General features: G+C 47.0%; 3 protein-coding genes across 3 annotated transcripts; all 3 read left to right on the forward strand.

The window, feature by feature from the left end:
* Positions 1 to 3,962: 3,962 nt before the first annotated feature.
* Positions 3,963 to 4,550, forward strand: BKA55DRAFT_501627 (uncharacterized protein; the record flags this gene model as incomplete). Its single annotated transcript, XM_046186850.1, has 1 exon — positions 3,963 to 4,550. One exon carries the CDS (start codon positions 3,963 to 3,965, stop codon positions 4,548 to 4,550), a length of 588 nt encoding a protein of 195 aa, XP_046054713.1.
* A 1,987-nt stretch (positions 4,551 to 6,537) lies between these two features.
* BKA55DRAFT_501125 (uncharacterized protein) lies at positions 6,538 to 8,362 on the forward strand (the record flags this gene model as incomplete). The annotated part of the gene is made up of 3 exons (XM_046186796.1): positions 6,538 to 7,231; positions 7,285 to 8,243; positions 8,297 to 8,362. The coding sequence occupies 3 exons, from the start codon at positions 6,538 to 6,540 to the stop codon at positions 8,360 to 8,362; spliced, it is 1,719 nt and encodes a 572-aa protein (XP_046054714.1).
* Positions 8,363 to 10,280: 1,918 nt separating this feature from the next.
* On the forward strand, positions 10,281 to 14,225 carry BKA55DRAFT_711299 (DNA polymerase family B-domain-containing protein; the record flags this gene model as incomplete). Its single annotated transcript, XM_046200802.1, has 3 exons — positions 10,281 to 11,039; positions 11,087 to 12,900; positions 13,011 to 14,225. The coding sequence occupies 3 exons, from the start codon at positions 10,281 to 10,283 to the stop codon at positions 13,750 to 13,752; spliced, it is 3,315 nt and encodes a 1,104-aa protein (XP_046054715.1). The 3' UTR covers positions 13,753 to 14,225.
* Between the last annotated feature and the right edge of the window lie 1,538 nt (positions 14,226 to 15,763).

The following is a 15,763-nucleotide window of genomic DNA, read 5'->3' on the forward strand; positions in this document are numbered from 1 at the left end:
GTTATTCATTGGCCCGCTGATCATTGCACCCAACGATCGCAGTGGCGTATAATGTTATCATTCAGGGGTTTTCAAACATCCCCGGAACGTGACAATATCGGACGCTTTGCTGTTTCAGTTTCCAATCCCTCATGACCCTTGAGCAACTCCTTGAAAATTACTTTATCCAACATTAAAGTCAGTCTTGTGTCGGTAGATGACCAATCACCTCGAGTTATTTAACGAATACTTGTCCTGATATTGAAACACCTTTGCTTTCTGGAGATCATGGCATTGCCAGCCCAGCCGTAACATTGGAAGTGCCAAGACTCTGTCCTCCCCAAAGTTGGATGCTTTGCGCTGTGTTACGTTACAGTGCGTTGCGACACTCCACAAGCCATCAGCCAGCCCTAATTACATCTCTGATTGTGCCATCTCCCGTCCGTCGGCTCCGAATTGGACAAACGGCCGATTGGTAGGCTAAGCATAGCAAGGGCTGTCACAGCATCTGTCATTGAAACCCAGGAAATGCGGGTTGTTGTTTTTTTTCAAGCCGCTAGGGCGATGACAAATAGTAGCCACCTACTCATCCAATTCAATTGGATGTCTCGCTAAGGCCCACAAGAATCAGTATTTCCAGAAGCACTCGTGTCAGGGAATGATATGCTAAGACAATTCCCTAAGTCATGTGTCAACGTCTTCTACAGTTCGGCAGTCGATATGGATATAACTGTCTGTCTGAACTCCATTCTCAGTCGATCATGAAGGCAAAGTCCAAGCTCAACTACTGCGACCTTCTGACTCGTGTTTAGGTAGTATTCTTGTTCAATTTTTCAGTGAGCCGACACTTCAAGTTCACAAATTGGACACCAACATTGACGACGGTTTGCATAAAGCCTGTAGACGCATAGCCAGTAATAATATCAGTCACTAATACGACAACCAGCCGAAAGAACCACAGAGCATCGCCCTAGGCTAACAACGGTAGAGAATGCGAGCAAAGATATTGATTGACAAAGAATCGGCAATGTAACCTCATCTGGCAGTTGAGTCCGTGGTCTCGGCATCCGGGATTACCACGCGCCTTTAATCTCATCTCAACAAAGTCTAAAATAGTTCAGAGATGAATCCGCCACGTGCAAAATACAACGGTCAGCATTTTTATGACATAGCTAGTCTCTTTCGAGGTAGATTTAGTCAAGAAAAAGTTACATAGGACGTGGCACTGACACTTGTGTCGAACTACTGCGTACCTAGTCAGTCCTTTCAAAACGCCACGAGCTTTTCAAGAGATAAAATCAGGGTTGAATCGACGAAGAATAGGAGAATCAATCTTTAGTCTCAGTCCCAGCCTCAAGAAGCATCGAGTGATTGGCTGATCAAGTAGTAGCTGAGGTTTAGGGGAAAAGGCAGATTAAAGAATACAGTTTCACTGCCACGCTGTAGTTGGGAACTTCCGCTCATCACTAGAGATCGAAACTGCCCTGCTACACAGGAAGAGGGTTTACGCGTGAGTCGACGCCCGCCAACATATGACACAATGCATTTCATAATCCATTGTCAGTGTACCCACAGTCTAATGGCCTTCGTTTCTATACTAGGTTATCCTCGGGTAAAGCAAGCAGTACGTCGACAGAAAGTACGCCAATTCTTGAGATATGCACACAACCGCTCAGTTTCAGAATGTAATAATACCGACAATTATCGTACTATTGGATACAAGGAACTATCCTCGAATTTGACAAATGGAACTGTGTTTTCGTAACAGCGAGTATATGTGTAGGTGATTGCATCATTTAAACCCTTGGTTCTTTGATGCGTGATTGATCCGTGATGGGTGTTGGAATCTCAACAGAGCGGTACTTGTTACAAGTCTTATTACCTAGGTATTCAAGTGTTTCTGGTAGAAACAGGATCGATCCGAAAGGCCGTATGTACATCGAGTGAAATCCGCGCAGGGACGGGAAAATATCTACGAAACTTTTACCCACTAGCATGGAGCTTATCGAAGCCTCGAGCCTCATTTTCCACAAAATCATGTCTACGGAAAGCTAATCTTCATAAGGTACATTTCTAAAATGCGCTGGCCCCTCGGGTTATTTCACATTTAAGGATGGTTCATTGGCTAAGAAGCGGATAGCATGGTAGCCTCATCCCAGCCGCTACTGTCTTGCGCCCTCAGATGAATTTATCAAGTACCATGGCATCTAAATTCATACTTATATGTTTCGTTTGAGGGAACCTTATACTCAATTGGCTAATCCCTATTATGTTTGACTGCACAAGGGATCAGCTGTCCAACTAGCTCCGTAACGCTGTCAGCCCACCTGGCGCTGGGTGAGGACCCGGCGAGGCTGTTATGATACCCTGCTTTCTATTCGATTGTCTTTCATATTAGTGGTACTGTAGTCATTGAAGTTAACCGTTACATCGAGGTCTCGCATAATAACTACCTGGCTAGATATCCAGACCATCTCGCACATTGAGACTTCTCCAGTCGAGAAGTGCTGTATAAGGGCTAGCCTTGGTACGGAAAGCTTGTAATAACATGCGCACATCACCCTTGAGACATTTTTTCGTTAACAGCCTGATTCATTCTATCATGACATATACTTGTTGCTTTCACCTAGTGGCCAGATTGCTCTACCTTAGGCCTACTCGGCAGGATCAGATGCCGGTAGTCAAGGTGGAGTTAGTAAACACGGCACGGCTGGGGGAGGCAGTTCGGACCATTGAGCTCTCACATGTAGCTAGTGAGTACCGGTGGCTTGGTTTTCAGGAGTCTTGGGCGAGACTTTGATGGCCTAGTGTCAAAGTCTGCCGTTGGCAACACCGCATCATTTACCTCGGTTTCTGGTGGACAGATGCTGTCATTGATCACTGAACTGGATTATTGCCTGGGAAGTATCCGCAGTTTGTCCCAAAGAAGCTATGTTTGCGATGTGATCCCTCGCAGACGTTTGATTGTTGGGTCTAGCGCTAAGAAGGCGTTCGACGACGACCAACGAAGTCAACATATGACTTGAATATCATCAGGTATTTACAATTATGCAACGCACCTTGGTATTCTGTTGCTTCGTGGCACATTACTCTCACTTGCAGGGTAACTCTTCATCAGGAATCGATCTGCTGTGGTCGGTGATATGATCCGAGGTGCTAGACTGTGACTACATGAATTACCGAAAATTGTCAACGGAAATCAACAACGCCCATAATATGAACCCCGCAATACGATTGATGGCCTTACCCTGTCCTGTAATGTCTTCTCAAAATGGCAATAGGGTGTTCGGGTACTAGCAATGATCATGCAGCTTGGAAGCTGTGTAGTTCCCGCAGTGTTGTGAGAGGGCTTAATGAACTTGTAAGCAATTGAATTTCACATAGTCTTAATCCAGTAAACACCCTTTCTGCATATCTTGCTTATGCCTTGCAAGAACAACACAGCCATGCGTCTCATTATATCTGTGTATTAAGCAGAAACGGGGTAGTAATAAATCTCAATCGACAATATCCTGGTCATAAGCCAGAGGTCTTGATGGCTATTGGATCAAAAGGTTCCAGCTTCGTTGAAAACCAGCTAGACAGACAAGAACACGACAGACGTCAAATCAGAAAACTCAAAAACAGACAAGTCGCCTAAGTAAGAACCTCCGTTTTTTTTCTATTGCTGTTACCCGAAATCAAAAATCAAAACGACAAGGCTATCTGCCCTCAAATGATGCTTCGTTGTGCCGTGACTACCCTACAATGACGAGGAGGTTGAAGGGACCTAATTTCTCACCAGGATTGGCTGGTGAATTAAGTACCTGTCAGTCTTGACAAGGCGACCAACCAAACCGCGAGAAAAAGTTGGCGGCGGAACTTCGCATCCTCAACTCTACCAACCAAAGCAAACTCAGTTCGCGATCGTCGTTACGAATAAGATAGTTCCGCTGCAGCGATATTCGAACCGATCCTGCCGTATCACCACTACCAACATCGCAATGTCACAGGATCAGCCCCAAGCGCAACCTCCGTTGCCCCAGCGCAATGAGTTTATTCACAACTCTGCCATTGCTGGTGCGGTCATTGCGCCTCTCGCCATGCTACTCCCACCACGAAAGATAGATCTTCGATTCTTCGTCCTCGCCAGTGCATTCTCTCTTGCCACAAATCAGCTCGCCTACGAGTACACGGGCTCGTCAATCTACTCACGGTTCGGTAACCGTGTGGGCTCTATATTCGGAACCGAACTTCCCGAGGGCGCTCAACGCACCCAACGACTACTACGTGAGCACCGCGAGCGCGAGGCGGCACTCAAAGCTAGATTGGGCCAACAGAATCCACAAAGCGAAGAGGAGAAGACAGGTGTCGCCAAGGCGCTCAACGATGTGTGGATGGGAGGCGAGGAGAAGAACTGGCGAGAGCAGCGTGCCAAAGAGCATCAACAAAAGATGGAAGAGGGCAAAGGTATCGGCGATATCATCATGGAGCAAGTCGCAGATGTCTGGAGTGGAAACTGGGGAAAAGGTGCCAAGAAACAAGATGACGAGACCACAACAGGCGATGCTTCGTCAAACGGGAAGAAATAACATCGTCTCAACCGGGGAGAGATAACATAGATGTTCAAACAACACTGAAGGGGATACTCTGGCGTTGCAAACCCATTGTCGACAAAATGCGACATGTACAAGACCGAACTGTACCACTATTATTGGAAAAGGCGAAGGACTGCCGGGGCAATATGACTGAAATGAGCAACGAAGAAGGTTAAAATAACGTATATAGGGCAGCTCATGTCATGTACGATACACCAGCTTGTATAATCACGATCTAAACTCATCCACCTAACTCATCAGTCATCCGACAGGAGCAATTTGGAGTGATGTTTTCATCATACATACCGCACCCGCCCGTGTCTTGGTCCTCCAACAGAGAAAGGAGAGCGAAAGTTGGGGACTTGTGCCTGCTAATGGTCTTGGCGTTGAGATCATCCGCCAGACTGAAGCGTTATGCTATGTGAGGGTTAAAGTGGATTGCTTGATATGCATCGACTTGGGGGCTGTACCTTCTTGCCCAAGGGACCTCTCCTGTTCGAAGCCTGGTGTGGAATAGGACAAAGTGACAAACAAGTGCAACACGTAAGTTTTTGTATACTGAAAAAGATCTCATCGGGATCCGTACAACGATTGATATGGGCACACGCCATTAACAAGTTCCACTGCGAACAAGGAATACGGGAAGACTCGTCAGCTTCAGTAGTGGCTGTGGTTGGCTGCGCTGTAAGCGTCAGCCACGGGCTGGATAGGGAGATACATCATCCTAAATGCATCGGTGGTTGAGATAATAAAAAATCGGTTAACTGGGCCCGGCATCCTAGTGCATACTATATGAAAAGCCAGGATACTGATAGTAGGTTGTAACTCATGAGCTTGTGCTACACCACTGTACCAGAATGAGCGTCTGTATTGACGGGTTGTAATGTTACAAATGAGAGATGCCCAGGTACCTCCCTTACTAGGTTGGTAGTGATTGAGTTCCCTGGTTTTTACCTTTGCAGCAGATACCGGAATGATCGAAGTTGACAGTTCGTAATGCGTAATAAAATGCTAGTATCTTGAGTGCTTCATGATTCGAAGTGGTGTTGTGATCCATATCAACAAAAACTCTCACTAGCCGCCACAAAACCACATTGATTAGAGTGATTAATGTTCTAAATTAAGAAGCTGTGGCGCTTAAACATCCATTAACCAGAGTGAGGCTCAATGGCTTAAACACACAGGTGCACCACCCAAGAACCCCTTCTTCCCAGTGATCGACCTATGGTTGCAGGGATTCATGGCTTACAACTGTCAGCACAGCCCCGGTTTGTACGTCACTCGGCTGTGAGTTGTTTCGTCATGGGCACAAGTCAGGGAGAATAGAACAAATATGCCCTTATTGAATACCTAATAAACAGGACTGTTACCTAAGCTCAAGGGCTGCCTCAAAATAATGACACCTAACTAGTTAAGCTGCATAATTATTGTATTCCCAAGTATTTCCCCTCTTGTTTTTCGACCCTCCCATCTTCACTCTTTCGCTTCACTCGTTTTGCGATTTTTTACGACGACCCAAATAGAACAGTCTCTCACTAGGCCCACAGCTTCCACGCGTAACGCAGTCATCCAATCAGAAGAGAGCTTCCACGCAATCTAGACCAGCCTCTTCGTCCCTGGCGACCCTTGAAACAACCCGCTCAAGCCTACCTATCCCATTGAGCTGAAGTTCAGGACTTTGGATTCTGACCAGCCACCTAAGCTTGACCTAGCGCGAGGGATACATTTTCTGGTTCAACATCTTTCACTTGGGATCGACAAAATATCTATTTGACATATGCGCACGTCTTGTTGTCAGAAAGACTAGGCTTGGATCATTCGCCGAGTAACAAAATACCGATTCTTGATCTGTGACACCGTCTCGACCCTCTGAAACAGCTTGTCGCAGTTGTATCCCCTTTCTTTGCCGCTTGGCGGCTTACTCCCATCAACTATCTCGTAACCTCGTCCCGTTACTCGAGAAACTCTGCTTTCCTCAACCATGGCATCGCACGACTACTACAACGGCGGCAGCCAACAGGCTCCTTATGGCGCCGGCCCCAACGCTTCTGCCTACTATCAGAACCAAGATACTCCCTCGCCGCACTCGACACCAGCACCCCCATACGAGCCTAACTCGTACAACTCACACTATGCTCCCGACACCTCGATTTATCCTGCCGATTCTGCCACGCATATTGTTCCGACCAAGCAAACACCATACTCGCCTAACGATATACAATATCCTCCAGCGGGCACCTATGCTAGCCCTTCTGGCCAGAGCTCAAGCCATAATCAGCCTGGCCAAACTGGTCAGTCTCCTTTCGACACCGTCTTTGACGATCATGTGTACCCGGCAAACTCGAACACCGGACCGACTCCCGGCTCCAGTACGGCTGACATTGGCCAACAAGGCTTCTACCAAGATACAAGCTATGCTGGAGGGGCTGCCGCTGCGCGACCTTATGGTCAGGAAGACATTCCCCTTCAAGATCGGACCGCTAAAAATGACGATCCCGAGATGAATGATCATATATATGACGCCCCTGGGCGGCCTAAGAAGAAGGGCAAGAAGGGCAAGGTTCGCTTGGGCGAACTGGGTATGATTGGCTCTAACAAGAAGAGGATTCCTTGGGTTGTCTATATCTTTTCTGTTGTTCAGGTCGCTGTCTTCATTGCCGAAATAGCAAGAAATGGTAAGCTATGAAGACTGATGCAGAAGGAACACTGTCAGCTGACTCGTTCACAGGCGTACTAACAGGAACTCCCATTGCGATCAAACCGCAATTCAACATATTTATAGGCCCATCACCAGCTTTATTAATCAACATGGGCGCACGATATGCCCCCTGTATGCGCAATGTGAAGGGTATCCAGAGTGTGGACAAAAATGCGAAGGGTGCCGTTCTACCAGGTCTACTTTGCCCAAATGCTACCAAGGATGATAGTTTCTGCCCTCTTCATGTTGTCTGCGGTTTTGGGGGTGACGTTCCAGATCCTAAGTTTAATGGCGATATCAACCAGAGCCCCGAGCCCAATCAGTGGTACCGATTCATCACCTCAATTTTCATGCACGCCGGTCTTATTCACATCATTTTCAACCTTCTTCTGCAGCTTACCATTGCGAAAGAGATGGAGATGGCCATTGGACCAGTACGGTTTCTACTCGTTTACATGAGTGCTGGAATTTTCGGCAATATCATGGGTGGAAACTATGCGCCGCCAGGACAGCCATCTGTGGGTGCCTCTGGGGCCCTCTTTGGTATCATTGCTCTGGTTCTCCTCGATCTTCTGTACTCATGGAAGGACAGACGCAATCCGGTCAAGGATCTTCTTTTCATCATTCTTGATATGGTGATCGCATTTGTCTTGGGTCTCCTTCCCGGCTTGGACAACTTTGTCCATATTGGTGGTTTTCTGATGGGACTTTCTCTTGGCGTCTGTGTCCTACACTCACCCAACTCACTGCGACGGCGAATGGGCCAGGAGCTGTCGTACGCAGCCGTTTCTCCTCAGACTGGTGAGACACCCCCTCACTTTTTCAAGAACCCTGTCGGTTTCTTTAAGGGGCGCAAGCCACTCTGGTGGGCTTGGTGGCTGGTTCGAGCTGCCTTCCTCGTCATGATCATTGTCGTCTTCATTGTTCTCTTGAACAACTTTTACAAGTACCACGACACCTGTGAATGGTGCAAGTATCTCAACTGCCTAGTAAGTTTCTTAACACTACTGCTCAAGATGATAAAGTAGCTAACCTCGTACAGCCCATCAACGATTGGTGCGATTGGGGATCTTTTGAGCATCTTAAGGAGCCCAAGAGTTCTTCATAAGTTGATAATGACTGAGGCTGGGTCGGCAGAGATCTAAACAAAGTCGCATCGAATTGAATAGTGCGCGGCTTTAGATAGCAGCATGTACGTTAATAAGCAATTTTATTCATTGCTAAGCTCGGCACCATTGGACAAGCAGTTAGATCCTGCTCTTTTACTGGAAGCACTACAAAGACGTCGGGGAATGCTACTCCTTGCTTTCTTTACGTCGATTAATGAAGAAATGATTTATCCAGCGCCATCGTATGGTTGAGCGTGATTTCAGGGTCTAACCGGTAATTTTCGGAATGAGTGATGTGAATGTGACTTGCTGACAATCATCAGCCAGTTATGCGTCCTGGCAGTCTGCTGGCAGAGTATCATGCATTTGCCCAACACACCATGCTTGGACATGGATATGAGACATGGGTTCAGTGATACTATTACATGATATTGCAGCTCTTGGCTGTATACAGCTCCAACCAACATAACACAAAGTCACGCGATACCCCGCAAGTCGTCGATTTTGTGACCAAAGTAAATGATATGCCTGACAACTTCACGGTGCTATAAATGCTATGCTTCCCTCCTGTTGCTCGTTTGTGAATGCAAGTTCTTCCTCGCCGTCTAGACAAGCACTGTTACATGCGTAGCCCTGTGTTCCATGAAGATGCTTCCCTTATATTATACTGTTAGCCCCCTTGTGCCTGAATGAGTAAGTTTTCTCAATCTTTAATACGTTTTTAACTTGTTTGGGTAATATGATGAATTCTTTTTATGCATGGCTTAACTGATCTCCCGAGATGGAGTACGGATGCTTATAGAATGGATGTCTGAATGTGTTCTTCCCCTAGTTATGCAACCTGCTATGACCGATGTTACCGAGCAAGCCTTGAACTGACAGGAAGGATAGGTTCCATGAAAGTCTATTAACGGTCGCTGCCACGGCAAGGTATTAGTATCTTGTGATGCCTTTCAAGATAGCGTGCTCCCCGATCATATTGGCAGCTGAATTTGGTAGTGCAACCCTTGATAGGTACTCAAGTCCGGGAACAATCTTTCCATGAAGCTGTCGTATGTGCACAGCCAAGGGCCTTTTGCGTTCGAAAACACGATCGTAAGGGATAGGAAACTACCTTGTATCATATAGATGTGCCTTCTTCGCGTAACTCAATCGGCCCTGGTTTGTGTGGAAGCGCTCTCGCGGCCATTGAACTCACAACGCGAATGCCTAGGGACTGGGTATTAATATGCACCATCAGTTGCCCCCGTGCAGCGAAGTGATGATTTCCCGATCACAGTTCGGAACAGAGCATCGTGCTCCCGACGACCGTAGACTACGGTTGATCTTTTTAACTTTCACTCTTTTGGTAGACGATCCCTGGCCTTGAACTTCTGGTTCTGATAGTGCTGCATCTTTCTTCTGAGTGCCAAGCTGTATACTACGAGCGTCTATCTCCACAAAGAATCAGTACAACAATATTTTACTCCCTGATGGAGGAGGCTGTATGAAACCCATGTTCACCTTTAGATATTGGTTGGTTTGATCATATGTGGAGGTATACAAAGAGTTCGCCCGTTCCAGGTGTAGGGTAGGAGCCTGCATAAGGTCCTCATGAGAAGATGCATGACGCCTGTTCACGTGACTAAGGCGAGAAAGTACGGGTAAGTGGGGCCAGTCACGTCACGCTTTATAAGTCGCGCTACGCGGTCGGTATCAATTAAAGTCGTGTCGTCAAACCCATCAGAAATCTCCCCTGTTAGAGTCTCCCCTCCAACCGTTTAGTGTCAACAATCATAATCCACCAAAGACGTCGTCCAACACTCTTCACTCTCCTTACTGTGGATGAATACGTGATTGTATAACAGTCTGTTTGTCTTTTTCTCTCTCTTCGTTGCCTTGCTCTTTCTTGTCTAGCATTCGCCATCATCAGTCACCATGGCCAGTGCAGTTCTTCCTCAGAAACGAGTTCTGGGCGAGAGTCACACTCGCCAGAACATCACATCGTCTCCCTCCTCAACGAAGAAGCGCAAAGTAGATGCAATTCCGTCATCACCTGCCGCCGCCCGGGCTCCCAGCTCCCAGCATGACCATCGATCCAAAATGACATCCACTCAGCCCAAGAGTGCTTTTGAATCAGAAGTCCTCGAAAAGCTCAGCCAGGACTTGTCTGACCGCAAACGCAACAACACAGAGAAGGATCAGGCATGGGATAGACCACCTGTAGTAGACTTCGTGCCGGAGCGTGACAGTCTCTGCTTCCAGTCTATCGAAGCTGAGGAGGGTACCTTACACGGCGGACGGGCTACCGTCAAGCTGTTTGGTGTCAATGAAGCAGGAAACTCAGTCATGCTGCACGTTACTGACTTCAAGCATTATCTATACGTTCCTGCACCCGTCAACTTCCAACCACAGGAATGTGCAGCTTTCAAAGCATACCTGGAGACACAAGTCGCTCAACATCAACCGACGATCCACTCAGTCGCCTTTGCTATGAGAGAGAACATCTACGGATTTCAAGGAAATCAGTCGAAACCGTACCTGAAGGTTACTGTGACAGATCCCAAATTCATCAACAAAGTTCGAACAACGATTCAAAGTGGCAACGCAAACTGGAAAGGCATGTGGAGGAATGATGGCGAAGTTCAAACTTTTGACAACCTACAATATCTGCTGCGTTTCATGGTTGACTGCAAGGTATGAGCAATGCAATCTGATAACTATATGATCTAATACTCGTCCAGGTCCGAGGTATGTCATGGGTTGAAGCTCCCGCTAAGGCGTATAAAATCATCCCCGATCATGTTCGCCAATCCAACTGTCAAATCGAAGCTGAAGTTAGCTACCTCGATCTTGTCGCACACGAACCGGTCGGCGAATGGTCAAAGATGGCACCCTTACGTATTCTGTCTTTTGATATCGAGTGTGCCGGCCGTAAGGGTATATTTCCGGAAGCAAACCACGATCCCGTCATCCAGATCGCAAACATTGTTACACAATATGGAGAGAAGAAGCCATTCGTCAGAAATGTATTCTGCTTGCAAGAAACGAGCTCTATTGTGGCAACTCAGATTCTTGAGTATGAAAAAGAGGAGAAAATGCTGAGTGATTGGCAAAAGTTCCTTATACGCGCGGACCCTGATATCATCACCGGCTACAATATTTCCAATTTCGATTTCCCATATTTGCTAGACCGAGCGAAACATCTCAAGGTATCTGGTTTTGAATACTGGACTCGAATCCCCAGTATGCAATCCAAAGCCAAGGAAACAAATTTCTCCAGCAAACAGATGGGCAACCGAGACACCAAAGCTACAAACACCAACGGTCGATTACAACTGGATCTACTCCAACTGATCCAGCGTGATCATCACCTCAGAAGCTATACTCTGAACTCTGTGTGTGCCAACTTCCTTGGCGAGCAGAAGGAAGATGTCCATCATACAATGATTACAGAACTTTTCAATGGTACACCCGAGTCGCGAAGACGTCTGGCGCTATACTGTCTGAAAGATGCCTACCTCCCGCAAAGGCTAATGGACAAACTCTCTTGTTTGGAAAACTATACTGAAATGGCAAGAGTCACAGGTGTACCTTTCAATTTCTTATTGTCTCGAGGTCAGCAAGTCAAGTTCATCAGTCAGTTGTTCCGAAAAGCACTAGAGCAGAAACTTGTCATCCCCAACCTCAAGTCAGAAGCTTCTGATGAACAGTATGAAGGAGCTACAGTCATTGAGCCAACCCGAGGTTACTACGATGTTCCAATCGCCACTCTGGATTTTGCCTCTCTATACCCTAGTATTATGCAAGCTCATAACCTTTGCTATACCACTCTGGTCAGCAAGAAGGCGATTGAAGCTTTCAATCTCAAGAAAGACGAGGACTACATTGTCACGCCCAATGGAGACACTTTTGTAACAGTCAAGCAACGGAAGGGCTTGTTAGCACAAATTCTTGAGGAACTTCTCGCGGCCCGTAAACAGGCCAAGCGTGAGTTGGCGGTTGAGACAGATCCCTTCAAGAAGGCTGTGCTGAACGGTCGACAGCTGGCTCTGAAAATCAGCGCAAACAGTGTGTACGGTTTGACTGGTGCTACAACAGGCAAACTCCCATGTCTCGAGATTGCCAGTAGTACAACAAGTTTTGGCCGAAAGATGATTGAGAAGACCAAGGAAGAGGTGGAAAACCGTTACAACATAGCAAACGGATACTCTCACGACGCCCAGGTCATTTACGGTGATACTGATTCCGTCATGATTAAGTTCGGTACCAAAGACCTGCAGGAAGCTATGAAGCTGGGTGAGGAAGCTTCGAAATACGTATCGGAGAAATTTGTTAAACCCATCAAACTCGAGTTCGAAAAAGTGTACTTCCCATATCTGCTGATCAACAAGAAGCGATATGCTGGTCTATACTGGACTAAACCAGAGAAGTATGACAAGATGGACACAAAGGGTATTGAGACGGTGCGACGTGACAACTGTTTGTTGGTTCAGACTGTCATTGAAAAAGTCCTACGGATGATCTTGATTGACCAGGATGTTCAAGGTGCCCAAGAGTAAGTTCTCTTTCTGGTTATGCTTCAGTGTTCTTTTCTTTCCTTTGAGGTTATTAGACCGCTTCAGGCAGTGCGGGGAGAAAACGGAATGCTAACGGTAAATTGTCTAGGTATGTCAAAGAGACGATTGCAGATCTGCTGCAAAATAAGGTCGACATGTCGAAATTGGTCATCACAAAAGCTCTTACAAAGGACGATTATGCCGCAAAGCAAGCCCACGTCGAGCTGGCGCAACGCATGAAGAAGCGAGATGCAGGCTCGGCACCGGGACTCGGTGACCGAGTGGCCTACGTCATGGTCCGAGGCCCAGCTGGCGCCAAAAACTTCGAGAAGTCGGAGGACCCCATTTACGTGCTTGAGCACAACGTACCGATAGATACGCGGTACTACTTGGATAATCAACTAGCTAAGCCACTCGGCCGTATCTTTGAGCCGATTCTCGGTGAGACCAAGGCGCGCTCTCTACTTACAGGAGATCACACGCGTACCATCTCGGTTGCAGCTCCCACTGTTGGAGGTCTCATGAAGTTTGCAAAGAAGACACAAACATGCATGGGCTGCAAGAAACCTCTGACAGGGAAAGAAGAGTCACAGGGGGCGGTGTGCTCCAATTGCGCACCTCGCGTTGGTGAGCTTTACAAGAAGACGCTTGATCGCGTTTCAGACTTGGAAGTGCGCTTCGGGCGACTATGGACCCAGTGCCAGCGCTGCCAGGGTAGCATGCACTGCGAGGTTATCTGCAGTAGTAAAGATTGCCCCATCTTTTACATGCGCATGAAAGCCAAAAAAGATCTTGAGGATGCTGGCCGCGAGCTTTCCCGTTTTGACGCTGATCAGGCCGCTATGTGGTGAGAGCTGGGAGGGTTGTTTCTCCAGGCATCTACACCTCTTCAACATTCTGAGTTGTCACTTTATCATTTACATTGTCTTGTATGTTTATTGAATTACTGGAGAGGGAACCAAAGCATCTCTGGATGCGGTTGGAAAGATGAGGAGAGTCGTGCTGAGATGTAATGGAAGAGATGCTCCTATAAAAATCACGGCTGGGAATAGGCATATTGTATGTATAGGCGCAGGTACAAGTTTGGGATTGTTTGTAGTCGTACTATGTACGTAAGGCGTTTTGGGGCTTGGAGCCGCGGGTTCAACGTTGCTGCAGATATCACTGCATATATTTAAGACAGAATAAAGCATGCGGCATTGGCATGAACACGTTTGAGACTTTAATTTCCCTTACAAACGACAATGACCAAGTCGTACTACAAACCAGGGTGAAATGTTCAAAGGCAACGTAGCAATGGTATCGAAGCAATATTTGGAAATAGTCATGATGCATGAGTTGGAAGCATTATAATAGCCTAAGTCTGCGTGTTTCTGTTTCTTAACGGTGAAAAAGCGAAGACCTACACAAATGGCATGATGTTTATCAAATCGTGTGTTCCGGGCTTCTGAGCGTTTAACCTGACCGAAGCAAATCGAGGCTCACTGGGGGCTTCTCCGCGGGATAAGCCCTGACCGTGTGGCAGACCGACGGTGGTGAATAATAATTTTGGCAATAGTGAGACTCAGAGAGACAAGTAATGATCGGAAAGAAGAGGGAAGCCGCGGAACATATTGGAATCAAAGGGCAGTCCAAGGGGTAATGAGGGGTGCTGAAGGCTGAAGGGGGGGTATTATAAGTCATGATGAGCTGAAAGTTGGGGGCAATTCATGAGGGAATAGATTCATTCATGATGAATGTGGCCAATGCCCAAACCATAGTCTCGGGCTATGGCCGATGCCCAGTGGTTCGGCGATGAAGCCCGAGAATTTTGACTCTTTCTAGTAGTCCTCGGAAGGCACCCGAAGTACATGGCTTCAGACTTTCTGATGGACATGTTTGTCCGGATGGATCTGCCAGATCCGTAAACGGCGGACGGCTAAACATTCACGATCAAGACCAAGATTCGTTGTTGTCGGGAGCGAGGTAGTCTCGGTCAAAAGTATAGCGAGGGATGAAACGGAAGCTAAAGGCTTCTAATCGGTCCGTGGAGACATGCTCTGATAATTTGACAGGCGTTGTACTGATGAGTTGGGAGAATGTTGTGACAGGACAGGCTCCCCCAGATTATTTTATCCTAGTATCCCCGCCACTGAATGAATTGTAGCGGGCCAGTATTCGTTCGTTCGGAAAGGATTTCGGCAACATATGATGGTCTGGGGCTGCTTATGTTGTGGTTTGATAGATCTTTTTCCGACATGGCTGATCAAGAGCGCCATTGGTCGGAGGAAGAATTGATGTCAATTCATTCTTCAAACAAGATGACAATGCGGCCAATAAGAATGTCTTGATAATATAGAGACTAATAGTTACAGTTCAGGGTCCGGGGAGTGTCGATATGTGCTGCGCGTCAATGGGGCCACCACGAATATTACCGTTAATGAATCGAAGAAGATGATTGAGGTAAGTTGACAAGGATAATGTTCCGGCGCATGCTGTAATTCCAAGTGCGCAGGGTCGGAGGAAGACGCCGGTGACGGGACAAGGGTAAGATGCAACGGTATGAGCTATTCCCGCATTTTGAGTCGTCGCTGATTCGACAGAAAGCAAAAGGTATTTCCTTTTCTAGATATAAAGAAGAAGTTTGGCTTGGGAATTGGTAATGGATTGTTTGATTTGATGCGCTTGGTCAGGCTAAAGTCCCGGGAACCTGGCTGATGCTTTTACACATACACGACACAGCACTTTAATGTTAAGATTTAGGTTAGCAGTGTGGTGGGCTTGGGGATGAGGCACTTTTCTCGTTCCGATAGACACACAGATCAACATTCAAAATAATCCTGGAGTCGTCTTTTGAGCGTGGGATGCAGCAAGGGACCTACC

The sequence above is a fragment of the Fusarium redolens genome, assembly GCF_020744475.1.
Source record: "Fusarium redolens strain MPI-CAGE-AT-0023 chromosome Unknown BKA55scaffold_2, whole genome shotgun sequence".
In the NCBI taxonomy this organism is placed as follows: domain Eukaryota; kingdom Fungi; phylum Ascomycota; class Sordariomycetes; order Hypocreales; family Nectriaceae; genus Fusarium; species Fusarium redolens.